Below are 15,095 nucleotides of genomic sequence, written 5' to 3'. Positions count from 1 at the left end.
ACTTTAAACATTAGTCTAGAGACAAAACATAGTAACTCAGGGGAGAGATTTAAAGGTCAGATTTTGTTCCCCCTCCACTTCTGAATTGTGCCTGTTGCTACAGTAGGTTATGTAGAATGTGTGAACATGAAAGCAAGCCAGATATGACAACAGCCAAACACATGACACTAGTGCATTTTAATTTCAGACATTAGGCAACTTGGGGTGGTTCCCAGTGCTTGCTGAGTGTTGAGTAAGGGTTTTACACACACCAGCTTTCTCCAAACACAAACTCTGTATTTGCTTCTCCAACCCTGGAGGAGACACTGTGGATCATCTCCAGTTCCAGATACTGAAGGAAAAAAAAAAGTGCCTCTGCCATTAACTCTATTTCACCTTCTACCTCTGACATCTTATTAACTACCTTGGAGGAAGTGTTGGAAGCAAGAGTCAGTGTGTAAAGTGACTTCTCCTGGCCTCGTGTGTTTGGGTGACTGTGTGGAAGTCTTAGCAGTGACTTCCACACATTATATGCATGAGCAGGAAACACAGGTATGTTTGAACATAACCACACACACACACACAGCCCATTAAGACTGTAGTACACCCTGTAGTAGTCTTCAGAACATGAAAGGTGTTTAAGTTGGCATCTGCTCACACCTTAAAGGTTTTTTTTTTCTTCTTCTGATCACAATAATGCAGGGCTATTGACATATTGTGCATATTGTGGTTTGCTTGGCAAAGCGTACTTAATTAGCTTCAGCAGCATAGTAAATATGAAAGACCACTTTGCAAACTCAAGGACCCACTTTGAATGATTAAGTGAATTTCCCTAACTCCAGACAGAAGCCACCAGTGACACAATGAAAGGCAAGGTGGAGGTCCACGGTGTCCCCAGATATTCTTTGCCAATGAATGAAGATGTATGGTGACTTAACACTGAGGGCTGGTAGCACTTTCTTCACCAACAGGCCCCAAGTTTTGTAAAGTAGCATCCAGAATGATCTGGGCTGGGAAACGCATGCAACTTCAGATTCTCCCCAAGTGGGGGAACTGAGGCCAGCCGAATGAATAGTTGAACCTAGCAACCAGCTCTGAGCTTGAGAGGAGCAAGACGAGGTGAGGCCTCGGGGTCGGGAGCCAGATCCACACCCCCTCCCAGCCCGCCCCTCCAGCCCCAGGCAGCCGCAGCGCGCTGAGCCCCCAGCGGGGCGGCGCGGCCCGAGGCCCCTCCCCGCCGCCGAAGCCCGGGCGACTGACGCTGAGCGGCGGCCGGGAGCCGAGGGGGCCGGGCGGGTGCGAGCGAGGGCAGGGCAGGGGGCCGGCCGAGGCCAGTCGCCGCTTTAAATATGGATCGCGGGCTCGCGCTCGCCGTAGCGCTTCGGCCGCCCAACCCATCCCCGAGCCCGGCGGCGGCTGCAGCGTCGGTTCTCGGCAGGCACACGGCGAGCCGGGCGCACACGCGGGAGCTGCGGGAGGCAGAGTAGAGTGGAGCCGCCCCGTTGTCGCCGCTCCCTCCCCGAGGCCGGCACCTCCGCTCCGCGTCGCCGCTCCGTCCTCGCCGGGCCGACCCTCCCCTCCCGCGGCTGCCCTTGCCCCTCGCTCGCCTCCCCGGGCGCAGCGCGCACCCACCCACCCGGCGCCAAAGTTGCGACTGCTGCCCCGCGCGCGCTGCGAGCGGCGGCCGCGCCAACTTCCCAGCCCACGCCGCCCGGGTCCCCGCGGTCCCCCGCCTCCAGCCCCGGCGGCGCGCGGGGCAGAGCTTAGGTGGCGGCGGCGGCAGCCGAGGTGGCGGCGAAAGCGGCAGCGGCGGCGGCGGCGGCGGCCGCTGCAGCCTCACACTCAGTCGTCAAGCTGGAGGAGCGACGGAAGCCCGACCCCAGGAGGTGAGTGGCCAGAGCGGTGGCGGGCTGGGTCGGCCACGTCCTCAAGCCTCTCCCGCTCGGTGGGCACTGGGTGGCGGGCGCGGGCCCCGGGGTTGGTCCCGCCGGGCGCTCTGACGGCCTCGGCGCGGACAGGGAGGGACACTCAGAGAGAGAAAGAGGGAGAGGGAGAGAGAGAGGTCAGTGGTGGGCCGGGCATCCCCGGGGCTGGACGCCCGCGAAGTGTAGACGTTGCTGCTGTTGCTGCGGAAAAAGTACTTTTTATTCCGTCTTAGCGTTCAGATGACGAGTTTGGGTGGTTTTGTTTTCCCTCTACTGCATAGCCGCCTGCATGTAAGCGGGGCGTTGTTGCCACGGCCGTGGGGCTAGTGGACGCCCTGGCTAGGCTCGGGAGCAGTGACACTTGTGTTCCCTGGAGCCCAGTGGGCGTAGTGTGGCTGCGAACCTGCCTGAGGGGGGACACACCCCCAGATTTTTAAACTGGGGAGGTTGGGGGAAACAGTGCCATCGAGGCTGTGGTCCCCACTCCTCTGTCCGCTCCAGGACCAGGCACTCGCATCTCTCCCTGGCACACCGGAGGCGGGGGTGAGTCAGGCAGATTGTCTGCAAGAGGCATACACATTTATTTGCAAGGGGGGAAGACAGAGGTTAAACTGGGATTTCTGTTTGGCGACGGCGGAGCTCTTGCTCAGGTACTGGGCAGCGTGTGCGTCTTGGCAGGGACAGGTGATTCTTTCTTAAGTGCTTTTCTCTCAGCCTCTGCCAGTCTGTTCATAAGAGCGACAGCGGCTAACTGCCGCAAGCGCCATAAAGAGGAAAGTTCCCCGAGAACCAAAATGGTGGGGGGAAGCCCCCAACTTGAGAAATGCCAGGGAAGTATTTCAGCTCCGGCTCTAGCATGGCAGAGCACTTGTCGGTTCCCTGCAAAGGTGTAGTTTTGCTTCCCTCCCTGCCGGAGGCCTCACCTTCTTCTCAGCGTGATTGCCTGCAGCAAGTTCTTCCAGTCTGGAGCTGAAGAGCTGAAAACAGGCTTCTGTCCTCCTTTCCGCTCACTTCTCTCTCTCCCCCTTTACTTTGGTGCCAGACAAGCTCGCTGCTAGTCAGAACTCCCTGACACTGGGCTACACTACACCGACAGTGTCAGATCCTGGAAAGGCTCTGTCTTGAGGTGCCACACTGCACAGGGCTTCCCTTTTCTTTATTGGGGACTTAGGGTTGCAATAGTATCTAAACTGAAATGCCTATTGCTCATTAGCGCTCGTTTTCATTGTGATCTCAACACATTCTCTCTGAAAGCCAGACCAGTACAGGACGACTTAAAAACTCCTAAAAAATGTTTCTAAGAACCTCAGTACTTGTGCCTGTCACATTAGCATTAAATACTTTCCAGTTATTGGTGTACTTAAAGTGAAGTTATTTCTACTTCATTTGAAGGAAGCATGCCTATTTCCTAAAGCTTTTCATAACTGAGGAAAAACTTTTACTTTCATTTTAAAGTTAAATCTAAATAGGATTTAACTCCTGTGCTGTAAAATAGAATGGTTTTACCTTTAGATCCGAGTGTAGGCAAGATGACAGAAAACTTTCCTACAAAGGTAGGATGTGAAACTTAACCACTATGAATTCTTGGAGCATAGGGCATTTATAAAGATGGGGGTGAGGAATAGAAAATGGAATATTTTGGTAGCGCTAGATACATTCGAGAAAGCAGAAGCCCTCAACCCTTTGTATTAGTTTTGCAGTATGAAAATTGCAGTGTCATTTTTCTGTCTTAGGGCTGTGTTTGAAGCTTTAAAAACACAGAGTGTGTGAGCCTTTCAGGTGGTCAAAAGTGTGCTCAACTTATTGACATATGTCTACATAAAAACAGCTTGCAGGGTTTGTACCCAAGTGCTATTATTCTAAATGATTAGAAGATAATTGGATCTATAGAAATATTGTATAAAAGGAAGACAGGCAAATGTAGTAGAGAAAAACATGCTAGAAAGCTCACAACCTTTGGGACATCTCCCAGCACACCCTGGTAGTAATCTCATTTTCTACCAAGCTCTGGCAAGCTCAGATGGAGGATTCTGATCTCTTCTTCTGATAACATGCATGATAGTCTGGCCATAGCTTACATCTTAAAGGAAAACACAGTACTTAGAGGAGGAAAGGAAACACAGGTTAGCTGGTGAATCAGTGTAGATAATCAGGTTTCCTGCTGGCCTCTGAGGGCGCTGCAGTCCATGAGGGCTGCTGTTGTTAGGGGAGCCAGTCCTGGGAGAAGTCACTGCTACTGAAGTATGGCAAAGACGCTCTATCAGCTTGTTCCTTTGGCATTCCTTTTAGACAGTAGGGATAAAGACCAAGTCTGGATTTGGTGCACAGACAGGTCTGGAAGGATGGGAAAGTACAAGTGGGGAACAGAAAAATCTAATGATGATTAAAGTTTCCGAGTATCCTCTTTTTTTAATTGCAAAATGGAATGAACCAGTATACAGGACTGATTAGCCAGAAGGAGCCTTAAGCAGAATACATATCTGACCTGATGTTGTTTTTTTTTTTCAGGACAACTTAAGACCCAGGAAGTCTGTTTTTAATGTAGTCCTTTAGCAAAATATCCACTTACAAAATATCCAGGACTCAAATAAGACTTTACCAAACTAGTTATTACTGCTTTTGTATATAGAGATTTTAGGGGTTAAATACTGTTTTTTTTTTTTTAAATATAAGTTCAGGAGTAAGTTGTATACAAATAATTTTTTCCTAACTCTCAGCATTTACACAATCAGTACATTTTTGTAATGAACATTTGTGTCCCAACTTGAAGGTATTTCATGTACTCGTCACACATGTCTGTGGCTATTTTTCCAGCCATAGATGTGCATAATATTTTATACAGCAATGATTAGTCTACATATTTATACACAAGAACATACACATTCAGAGGTTGCCCATTTTATTTTATCTCAAGCCACATTTACTACTATCCTAATGACTGGTCCCTGAAGTGAAATAATTAAGGCACCTAAAGAGGAAGAGGGGATAAATTATGGTGCCTTTATTTACCTGCTATGAAAGGAAGTGAGAAAAATTTTTTTCCAGGCTTCTACATGATGCTCACAGTGGCATTTTCCTTAGTAATGCTATCTTTATCACCTCTGAATTAAGTGATGTATTAAAGATGGCAGAAGAGTAGTCATAAGAGTAATAGTGAAACCACCTTCATCTGTTCTTGTGGGAGCCAAACATGGGCTTCTTCCCTGAGAATCAAGCAGACATAAGGGTAAGTTATTGTGCTTATTTTGAAGACTAGAAAACCAAAACAGATAACTTTACTTAAAAAACAAACAAACAAACAAAAACCATCCTGGAAAGTTATTGATGGAGGCTGGAATGTATGTATCTGCAGAATGCTGTTACATCTTATCGAATGACTATGGTGAAGGGAATGAGTGTTATTTTAGTCACACAGGAAGAGGACAAAGCAGATGAAAGTTCATTCTGCTAATCTGGAGTTCTTCATGGTCTCCCCGCAATCCCACAGGAGCAGTGTCTACTTGCCTCAACTTTGAGATTCTGGATTCAACAATGCTAGAGGTGTTGTCCCCATAGGTTTTCAGTTTGGGATGTGTCAGTTTTAGCTTCAGTCTTAGGAGCTAAGTTTATTTTCGTGTGAATTGACACAGAAGTATGTTACATAAAGTTAAAACTTTGAAGGTCATACTTAAGTAATCAACAACTGTCTTGAGTTTGACTTCTTGCTTTGTTGAATTTGTATTAGAATTTTTATTAAAAAAAAGCTTTAGATATAATTTCTGTGATACTTTTGAGAGGCATTAAAATGAAACAGCCAGAAATGCAAAAAGAGAAAGGACTACAATGTGTTCAAAGCTGTTCTTTTGTTGGGTGGCATAAATAGGAAAGCTTTTCCCCATGCCATTAATAGAAGCTGGGTGCTCTTTTTGCTTTGGTAACTATATTCCCTGATGAATAGCCTGATTTTTACTATTTTCAAATGAATAAACTTGAAGGGTCTGGACTATTACTTAATTCTAGCTTTGCTTTGGAGACACAGTGATTGATGGGATCTAGGAATATGGCTGTCCACTTGCATGCTCTCTCGCCAGAAAGGCTCTGAGCAGCCAGAGAGGAGACAGATATTAAAGAGGGCTCTGTCACTTGGGAGATCCCTTTAGAGTCTGCAGATGTGAAGCACATTTGAGTTATTGTCATATGGCCTCTGATATCACAGCCAACAGTAAAGAAGATAGTAGAAGACAGAGTTAGGCTGATAGCGATAGGCACATAGAAGACGCTGTGCCCAGTGAGTGGGCAGCCTCTTAGTAAAGGAAGAGGAAGAGGCCACAAACAGAACTGAGGGGTAGAACGTGGGACCTGATAGTGTCATGTAGAGCAACCCCTACCTCTCTTCTCCTTTCCTTTATTTTCTTTTCCGTTCCTACTGCCTCATCTATTTTTACTGAGGTGCAACTGCATCAAGAATGTCATTAAAACATCAGTAAATAGTCAATGATCTACTTGAGTGAATACATCTATGTAGCTAGTGTCCACATCAGGATGCAAGCCAATGACAGTCTCAGAAGCCTCCTGTTCCCCCCACTGTAAGCTTCTACCTCCTCCAGTAACGTCTCACTTCTGAGGCTGTAGGTTACTTCTACCTGTTACTCAATTTTCCACAAGCAAATCACGTGGTATGTGTTTGTGCGTCTGACCCCTTTTGCTAACTGCTATGTTTAGGAGATTCCTTCTTGATTTGTGGGTAGCAAGTTTGTTTATTCTCATTGTCCTAAGGAGTTTTACTTTTGGGGAATGGCACAACACGTTTATGTATTTCATTCTTGATGGATACTTGGGTTGTTTTCAGTATTGTCTGTTACAAATTGTCCTGATGTGGGTGTTCTTGAGTATATCTTTTAGAAAATGTGGATAACTAACGTGTGTTGAGTTCAGTTGTTAGGTTTGGTTTAGTAGATGGTATTTCCCCACAAAGTTGATACAGACTGACTCTGACTCATCTTCCTACTGGCATTGAATGAAAGTCTTCTATAAACATCTTTATGGATGGCGGGCCTTATGTGCTTTATACATTTTACCTGGTTTGTAGATATGAGTATATTACATCATGGATTTAATTTACATTGTTGAGTATACTTTTTCAAATATTTATGAGGTGTGTTCTATTGGTTTAGTTATTATTATTATTGCTGTTAAAGTTTCTGTTTAACACATTATCCCTTGGAAAGAAGGTTTTAATACCTGAGAAGTTAACTTTATTTGTTTACAAAGCATAGATATTCAGGCAAACTCAGTCATCAAAGCTCTCTCTGCTAAATACAGTCAGTATGTAAAGAAATAAGGAACATTTGATTTTGACTGTCCCAATTGGTAGGAATCTGTGACATCCTGTCCTTAAAATAAAAGAAAACAAAAGAAGCCTAAAATCCAACTTCAACCAACACCTAAAAGCATATAGAGTTTGCCTTGAGCTTGACAGAAACTCAAATAAAACAGTCACAGGTCTTGTAATGTTGCATTGCCCGGTGTTTGATGGAGACCTGCATTCAGAAGATAGAGGAGTTGAAGACCTGCATCTCTTACTTTACTTATTGTTTGATTTGGGGGAATTAAAAAAAAATTGTCAGGTTCAATTTTCCCCTTTACCAAAGTCACTGTAAAACTCAATTCACAGAGGAATTTTCAGGCACCAACAAAATGAACGTTATTAGGCCTTGTTCAGAACTTTACACATGTTAGTTATTATCGTCATTGTGTTTTGTGGTGCTTTTTGTTCTTGACTTCAATTGTACCAGCACTGAGAGCAGTTGCTGGCATATTAATAAATGTTTGGCTGAGTGAATGAACAACACATTTTATTATCTCTCTTAGGTTCTTACCCTGAGTAACTCAGACTGTGTATCTAAGACTTTTTTCTTCCTATCACTAAAGCTGACTTTTGGACAGGGTTTCTTAAACATTCAGTTGGAAGCTGTGTTTAACAGCCAACCATCTGAGATCACCCATTTCATTGTGTGGGTTGTATTAAGTCTGTGTCCCATGTAACACATGCCAAACCTAAAGCACCCTTGAAAAACGATTGTATTGCTTTTCACTCCATGGGTGATTCCCCCAAAGCCTATGCGCTATGTATTTTTAGCTTCTGTAATTAGAGTGCTAGGCAACAAATTTCTAGATCTAGACTACTGTAAATGTCTCCAGTGCCAAAGCCATGTTGCACACAGACTTGAATATTCAAGGATGAGTATTAGCCGATAGCTGGAGCTTGTGAAGAACCTTCTCCACTCAGTGTGGCTACAGAGTTGTGCACATATGCTGCCTGGAATAAAGTTCGAGTGCAGAGCACACCTCTGCCAGCAGCATGGTGAACCAGCAGCTCTGACTCTTGCTTCTCAGCTAACTAATGGATTGACTTTGAGACTTTTTCTTTTGCCTGGAAGGTGGTCTAGTAGCATGCCATTTTTTATTTTCGCATACATAGAATTAAAATTTGTGTGAGTGTTTCCTTTGGAGGGTCATGTGGGGCTTTCAATCAGTGGTAGGCTTCACTTTGCAAATCAGGCTGGCCACACAAGGATGATGGGTTTTATATGGCTATCTGATTACCTAAAGGCTGTTAGTTTTTTCTTTCTTCCTTTCTTGTTGGAGTTTATTTATTTACTTGCTTTGTAGAGCTGTTAGCAGTCTTGGTTGCTTTGTTCTCATCACTTAAATGTTAACTGTTTTGTGGTACTCTACTAAGCAAGAGACACATTCAGGATCTCGTGCTAGGCTACATGTATAGGGATGCTTACATTGTAGGTGGCATACATCATGTGTGCTTGACCCAGAGGGGCTTACTAAATTGGAAATGAACTTTTATGCTATAGTAGTTCTGACTTGGTACAGGTATAATATAATGGAAAATAGACATAAATACAAAGGGTGACCATGGCCTTGTTAATGTGCCTCAGAAACACCTACCTTCTGTTCTGAGAGATTACCTTCCATTTTGAGAGGTTAAACTGGTGGTTTTAGTTGGTTTCCAGTGCTGATAAATTCAGAAATATGTGGATATTGCTGTATTTATGGTAACAATAAAGGTCATTCCTCGTATCTATTGAGCACTTGGAATTTTCAAAAGATTGATATTAGGGATTTTTTTTTGAAGGACAGTGATGTGTGTATAGTTTCTTTTATTTTTATTGTTATTTTTTTACATGTCAATCCCAATTCTTCCTCCCTCCTCTCCTCCTGCTTCCCCCGCCCCCGCCCCCACCTCCCACCTGCTCCTTGGAGAGGGTGAGGCCTTCTCTAAGAAGTCTACTAAGTCTGTCCCATCATCTTGTTGAGGCAGGGTGTGTGTAGTTCTTAATTAGAATTTATCATTTTAAATTATGCATAGGTGTGTGTCTGCATGTTTGGTATGTGCATGTGCCCATTGAAGCCAGAAGAGGGCCACAGAGCCCCTGGAACTGGAGTTACAGACATTGTGAGCTATCATGTGGGTGCTGGGAAATGAACCTGGGTCCAGTTCAAAGGATAATTGTTTAAAGAATCCAAATATGACAGCTCTAGGATCTAAACTGGTGTAAAAGAAAAGGGTATTCATCTATTCATTTCTAGTGTTTTCAGCAGGGAAATCTGTGGTCTATATATATGACTTGATGCAATACTCCTAATGTCTTCAATACAAGCTTTACAGAACTTTGGGTGTTGATGGCAGCACTCCGGCGGTCCTCATCTTGGGAGGTGCATGACCACAGCTGCAGCAAGACAGCCGTTGAACTGCTTGGCACATTGTTCCTTCATTCCTCTGACCTCCAGAGACTGTGTCCTTAGGAATGTGAGATGATCACTCACTATGTTGGCAGGCAGTCGGGCCTCATGGTAGGGAGCTTGTTGAAGTACTGATCACAATCGCCTCTGGAAATTGCTGAGCATTAACAGATCAAGCAGAAACACACAGCTCTCACATTTGCATGGTTACAGGGTTGAGCTTCTTTGCCAGGGAAAAGGGAAGGCAGATAGGAATGTGTCAAAAGGATTTAGATAAATGAAATCAGACAGTTTCCCTTGAAAATGCATTTAGAAATAAAATAAAAACCCATCCAAAAACATCAGAAGAAAACAAAGCTCAAGCACTTCTTTCCCTGCCAAAACTTTGGCTGTGAATTCTGATTCTGACTGATTTCTCTTTGGAGCTGCATTTTAATGTGCCCACAGGTGAGCATGCTGTTCTGTTCTGGGCAGGCACTTCCTTAGTCTGGGGAGTGTGTCTTCCAGGCTATCACCCTGGTTGTATAGGCTAGCTCTAGCAGTTACAGCAAATATGTAAAATGTCTGATTCCCTGAATTGGGCTTCTGGAGGGACAGACCCAGGTAGCAGCTGTGGATCATGCCCCTCAGGATGCTTCATGTGAAATTTCTTATTAATGAGGTTTGGGAACCAGTCACTTTGGGGTAAAACTTTGTTAGACTTATTTGTTTTCTGTTACTGCTCCTTGGAAAATAGCACATTTTGATGTGACTGTTTTATTTGTTCTCTGTATTGTATATAATCTTACTAACTTATTTGATATTAGAAGCATTAGTAGTGTTTTAAATATTTTTTATTTTAAAAAAGATATTTGCATGTGTGTGTGCTTTCGTGCTTCTCTCTCTCTCTCTCTCTCTCTCTCTCTCTGTGTGTGTGTGTGTGTGTGTGTGTGTGTGTACACATGTGAGTGCTACTGTGGAGAACAGAACTGGTCTTTAGAGCCTTTGGAACTCACAGGCATTTGCTGGTTACCTTGACTGTCACATGGGTGCCAGGATCCAAACTTCAACCCCCGCCATCATGCACCTGGTACTCCTAAACCCTGAGCCTCCTCTCCAGCCCTGGCTTCTTTTGGAATCATTGTAGGTTAACAAGAAGCTGTAAAAATGTAGCGGAGGAAGTTTTTATTCATATCCTTTATCCAACTTCCCACAGTTTTAATACTCATAAAAGACATGTTAACTTGGTGCTTTTTCATTCAAACTTTTTTTTATGTTGATCATATTTTTGCATATTGAACTAGGAGTTTTAAATCCAGATGTTCTTACAAAATCTTTGAATGTGGCTATGAGAATATTATCATATCTCTGTGTTAGGTGTGTGTTAACTTTCTTTACAATATATGTGAAGGCATGGTGTATTCAGGTGCTTATAGCTGGTTTTTTGCTGGTATGTAAAATATTTCTAGTAAACTCTTAGTATGTTTTACGGCTCATTTGTATATTCCAAACAATATACTTGGACATATATTTGAGTCTAATTATCTCTTTCTGAGGACTTTCAAATACTCCTTGTCCATGTGTTCATACCTTGACTGCATGAAGTGTCATCAAGAATACTCCCTTGAAGAGCTGGAAGAGGTGACATGCTAGCACATTGGGTTGGAGAACTACTTCTTTTGCAGAGGACCCTGGTTGAATTCCCAGCACTTCCATGGTGGTTCACAAACCATCTGTAACTCCAGTTTAAGGGGATCCAGTGCTCTGTTCTGGCCTCCCATGGCACTGCACACACATGGTGTACATACATACATGCAGGCAAAATATTTGTGCACATACAAGATTGAAATTTGTATTAAGAAAAGAATACTTCCTAGAGGATTTCATCTTATATTTCTGGATAGACATGGTTGGAAAGGTGTGGAGGGATATAGGGCAAATCATGACTTCATGAAAATTGACAGAGCCGCATGAATACTTATGATCATAACCCGGTGGTCTCAACCTGTGGGTCATGACCCCTTTGGGGGGGTCAAATAACCCTTTCACAGGGGTTGCATATATTTACATCACAAGCCATAGACGTAGCAAAAGTACAGTTATGAAGTAGCAACAAAAATAATTTTATAGAACAAGTTTTTATGGTTGAGGGTCACCACAATATGAGGTGGTGCATTGAAGGGTTGCAGCATTAGGATTGAGAATCATCATAACCAATGATGTCTCAGGTCTGAGATGAGATTTCACCTACATCTATGATGCTGTGAACATTTTCTTCAGGTCTGAAAGTAGAAGAACCAGAAGTGCCACGTAGAACAGAGAGAATTAAGCTTATCATAAGTGCTCAGAGTTTTTTATGTAGTAGATATTTACCAGAGCTGCTTATCATGCGGAGAAACTGGCTTCTCCAAAGGGAGACAACCCTGAGAAATCTCTGTGGGAGCATATACTCATACAGTGGGGAAGAGAAGATGGACATAAGTCAGTCTAGTCTTGTGGTGACTGTCACCTTTATGCAGGGTGTTACCAGAGCCATTCTCTTTATACAGAGTTAGTTCAGCTCGTGGTGTGGAATATTCCTTTCTTCTTTAATGCTACTGTAAGATGTCACTGAACCTTGATCTGGAAGATGGTGGGTCTCACCCCGCATGTCAGTTTCTGGGAAAGGTGCCTTACTCTGGCATGTCTTGTCTGAGCTCTTACCTTGACCAGAAGGCCCACATAGACCTTGTGGAATTACTCTGAACTCTGTCTGTTTGCTGCTATTGAAATGATTACATATTATTTTTTGATTTGGATTAATTCCATCAGTCAGAAATTGTTTGCTTTCCTAAACAATGAGGTAAACTTTATTTTCTGAAACTTTAAAAACCATTGTCAGAGGCTGAGGAGGTGGTTCAGTGTGTAAGTGCTTGCTGCATGAACATGATGACTTAAGGTTGGATCCCTGCATCCATGTAAAAAGGCAGGTATGGCAGAACAAGCCTGGATGCCAGTGTGTGTTGGGGGAGTGGAGACCTGAGGATTCTGGGAGCTCATTGGTCATCCACTATAGCTGTTGCTGATCTCCAGGCTCAGAAACAGATCCTGAATCAAAAATTAAATGGTGGCGAGTGATGAGAAAGGCATCAGTGATGACTTCTGACCTCTACACGCACATGTGTGGATGTGTGCACCTGTACAAATGTGTACACACACACACACACACACACACACACACACACACACACAGAGTCATTGTGTTGAACAACTTTTTGCAATGTAATAGTGTGTTCACAAACTAGAGCTTGGGAGGTCCAGTGCCACATCTTCCCACTTGGCTGCAGCTTCTAGCTTTGGTGATGGATGGACATTTGCACTTGAACAGCATAAGGTCTTGATATAAAAGCCAGAACAGCAGAAAAAAGCAGGCTGGAGCATGTGGGCTTCCAGCAGGTTTCTGCTTGGATTGTAGGTGTCAGTGTAACTTTTTAGTCCCATGGAGAAAGTCTGGATTCAGTTCTCAGGTTGTGTCCAGGGATGTAAGAGCGTAGGGAGTGTAGTGTCTTGAGCAAAAGCCGAATGGAGCAAACACCGGTAGCCTGGGCTGTAGCTATGGATAATCTAAGGGATCAAGGAACGGGCGGTGGTATCTTGAGAAGCCTGGCTCTGGGAGATTGTGATCCTGTCTGTTCTATTTAACAAGAGCACCATTTACCTGCCATTGTTGAAGTGTCAACTATTTGCTTTGGTGCAGTCTTCTGACTATTGCAGCTAACCTAATTAGGGTCCAGACTAAGAGTATCGTAAAACAGTTTTGATGTTCCATGTTCATTGTGGTAAAATCCCCCATCTTAATGACACACTGAATGATTTTCCCTTTTGTCTTGCCTCTCTCAATCTTCATTATATATTTCAGAGAGCATGTCCAGGGTGGAGGTGTGTGGAGTGATTGCTACTAACCAATTTGTTCATGTGCTTGTGCCTTGATCTCTGATTAGGCAGCTATGACACTTAAAAACAAAATCTATTTATTTATTTACAAAAGTGTGGATTGTTGTATCTTGGAGAGGAAAGTGACTCCCACATGGACAGTGATAACCAACAAAGGTCTTGCAGAGGGCACTAAAGGAGGGATGTAGAAGAGCCAGTAGAAGCTGGGAGCAAGAGAAGGCCTGGGGATGGCTTTCTTGCTGAAGCCTTCTTGTACCTGCAGGCTGTGGAGACTCTGTGATTTTTCCGGACCCTCTGCCACTGTCAGTACTTTCTTTTGCTGTTTAAGACTTTGGGCTCTGGAGCCAGAGGGCCTGTGCTCCAATCTAACTCCACCACTGTCTCCCGATGTGTGGACCATAGGCAGCGCCTGACTCTGTACAGAAAATTTATGGGATCCTGCATGGAGAGGGAAAATTAGAGTGAGCAAAGAGAGAAGTCAGAATCTAAGTCAACAACAACAGGTCCCCAGCTGGACCTGTGGAGACCCTTGAGGTGTCCTACCTGGAAGTAAAGACAACAGGCCTTTGAACTTTATGTCAACCAGTCCTGTCTTGCCAGCCAGCTCCCAAATAGTGACATGGAGACTTACTGATTATGAAAGCTCAGCTGATAGCTTAGGCTTATTCCTAACTAGCTCTTATAAATCAAATCAAACTATGTTTTTATTAAAGTATGTTTTACCACGTGACCTTTACTTCTACCTTATTCTCTGAGTGTGATTGGTTCCATGTCTGGATGGCTTCTTCGCCTCTCTTCTTGCTTTCTGTGCCTGGAAGTGTTGCCTATACCTCCACCTAGCTATTGGCCATTTAGCTCTTTACTAAACCAATCAGAAGGCGCCTTGGCAAAGATACATCTTCACAGTGTACAAAAAGATTATTCCACAGTAGTCCAGAGGTACAGGCAGCATCTGGAGGGGCCATGACCTTCAACTGACTATCTTTCTGTGCCTAAGGTAGTTTCTGGAGCAAGACTGAGCTGACTTGAGTACCCACAAGCTGCATGGGAGAGCCACCGCAGGCAGCACCAGCACCCAGATGCTCTGTGCCTTGTGGCTGGTGGCTTCATGCTCCCAGCTCCCAGTTAAGCTCACCCCACTCAGTTCCCATGACTTAAGTAAGTCAGTGGATATGCAGTGCTTAGCAAAGGGCATGGGAAGTTTTGTTTGATGTTTTCCACTCTCCTTCCCTCTTGTAATATGACTCTCATGAGTCTGAAACCGAGTGCTCTCATTATTAATGTTTCTAGTTCTTCCTTTAAGAAGGAAACACCTGGCAACATATTAGGGATAATATAGTGCCTTATAGTGCATTCTATGTCTTATTGGTATTTATATACATTTCCTGGAAAGATCCAAGGGGAATAAGTACTGATACTAAAATTTGAAGTATTGGATCATATGGCAGGTGAAAAACTTAAGAGTATGTTTGTGTGTGTGTGTGTGTGTGTGTGTGTGAGAGAGAGGGGGGGGTGAGCGAGCAAGTACTGGTGCTACATGAA

At 44.1% G+C, this 15,095-nt stretch overlaps 2 protein-coding genes across 3 annotated transcripts in view; both read left to right on the top strand.

The window, feature by feature from the left end:
- The first annotated feature begins 842 nt into the window (after positions 1-842).
- Positions 843-2,137, top strand: LOC127232450 (serine/arginine repetitive matrix protein 1-like). The gene is made up of 2 exons (XM_051198591.1): positions 843-902; positions 1,124-2,137. The coding sequence occupies exons 1-2, from the start codon at positions 843-845 to the stop codon at positions 2,135-2,137; spliced, it is 1,074 nt and encodes a 357-aa protein (XP_051054548.1).
- Slc4a4 (solute carrier family 4 member 4) overlaps positions 1,572-15,095 on the top strand; it is a 321,804-nt gene continuing 308,280 nt past the window's right edge. Inside the window, exon 1 of one of the 2 annotated variants that reach the window (XM_051198120.1) lies at positions 1,572-1,865. The gene's annotated coding sequence lies outside the window, so the exon portion shown is untranslated. The remainder of the gene's footprint in view (positions 1,866-15,095) is intronic. The other variant, XM_051198119.1, reaches the window with a different exon arrangement.

This window comes from Phodopus roborovskii, unplaced genomic scaffold (assembly GCF_943737965.1).
Source record: "Phodopus roborovskii unplaced genomic scaffold, PHOROB, whole genome shotgun sequence".
Taxonomy (NCBI): domain Eukaryota; kingdom Metazoa; phylum Chordata; class Mammalia; order Rodentia; family Cricetidae; genus Phodopus; species Phodopus roborovskii.
The sequence above is the reverse complement of the archived record's forward strand: the minus strand, read 5'-3'. Positions and strand labels throughout refer to the sequence as shown.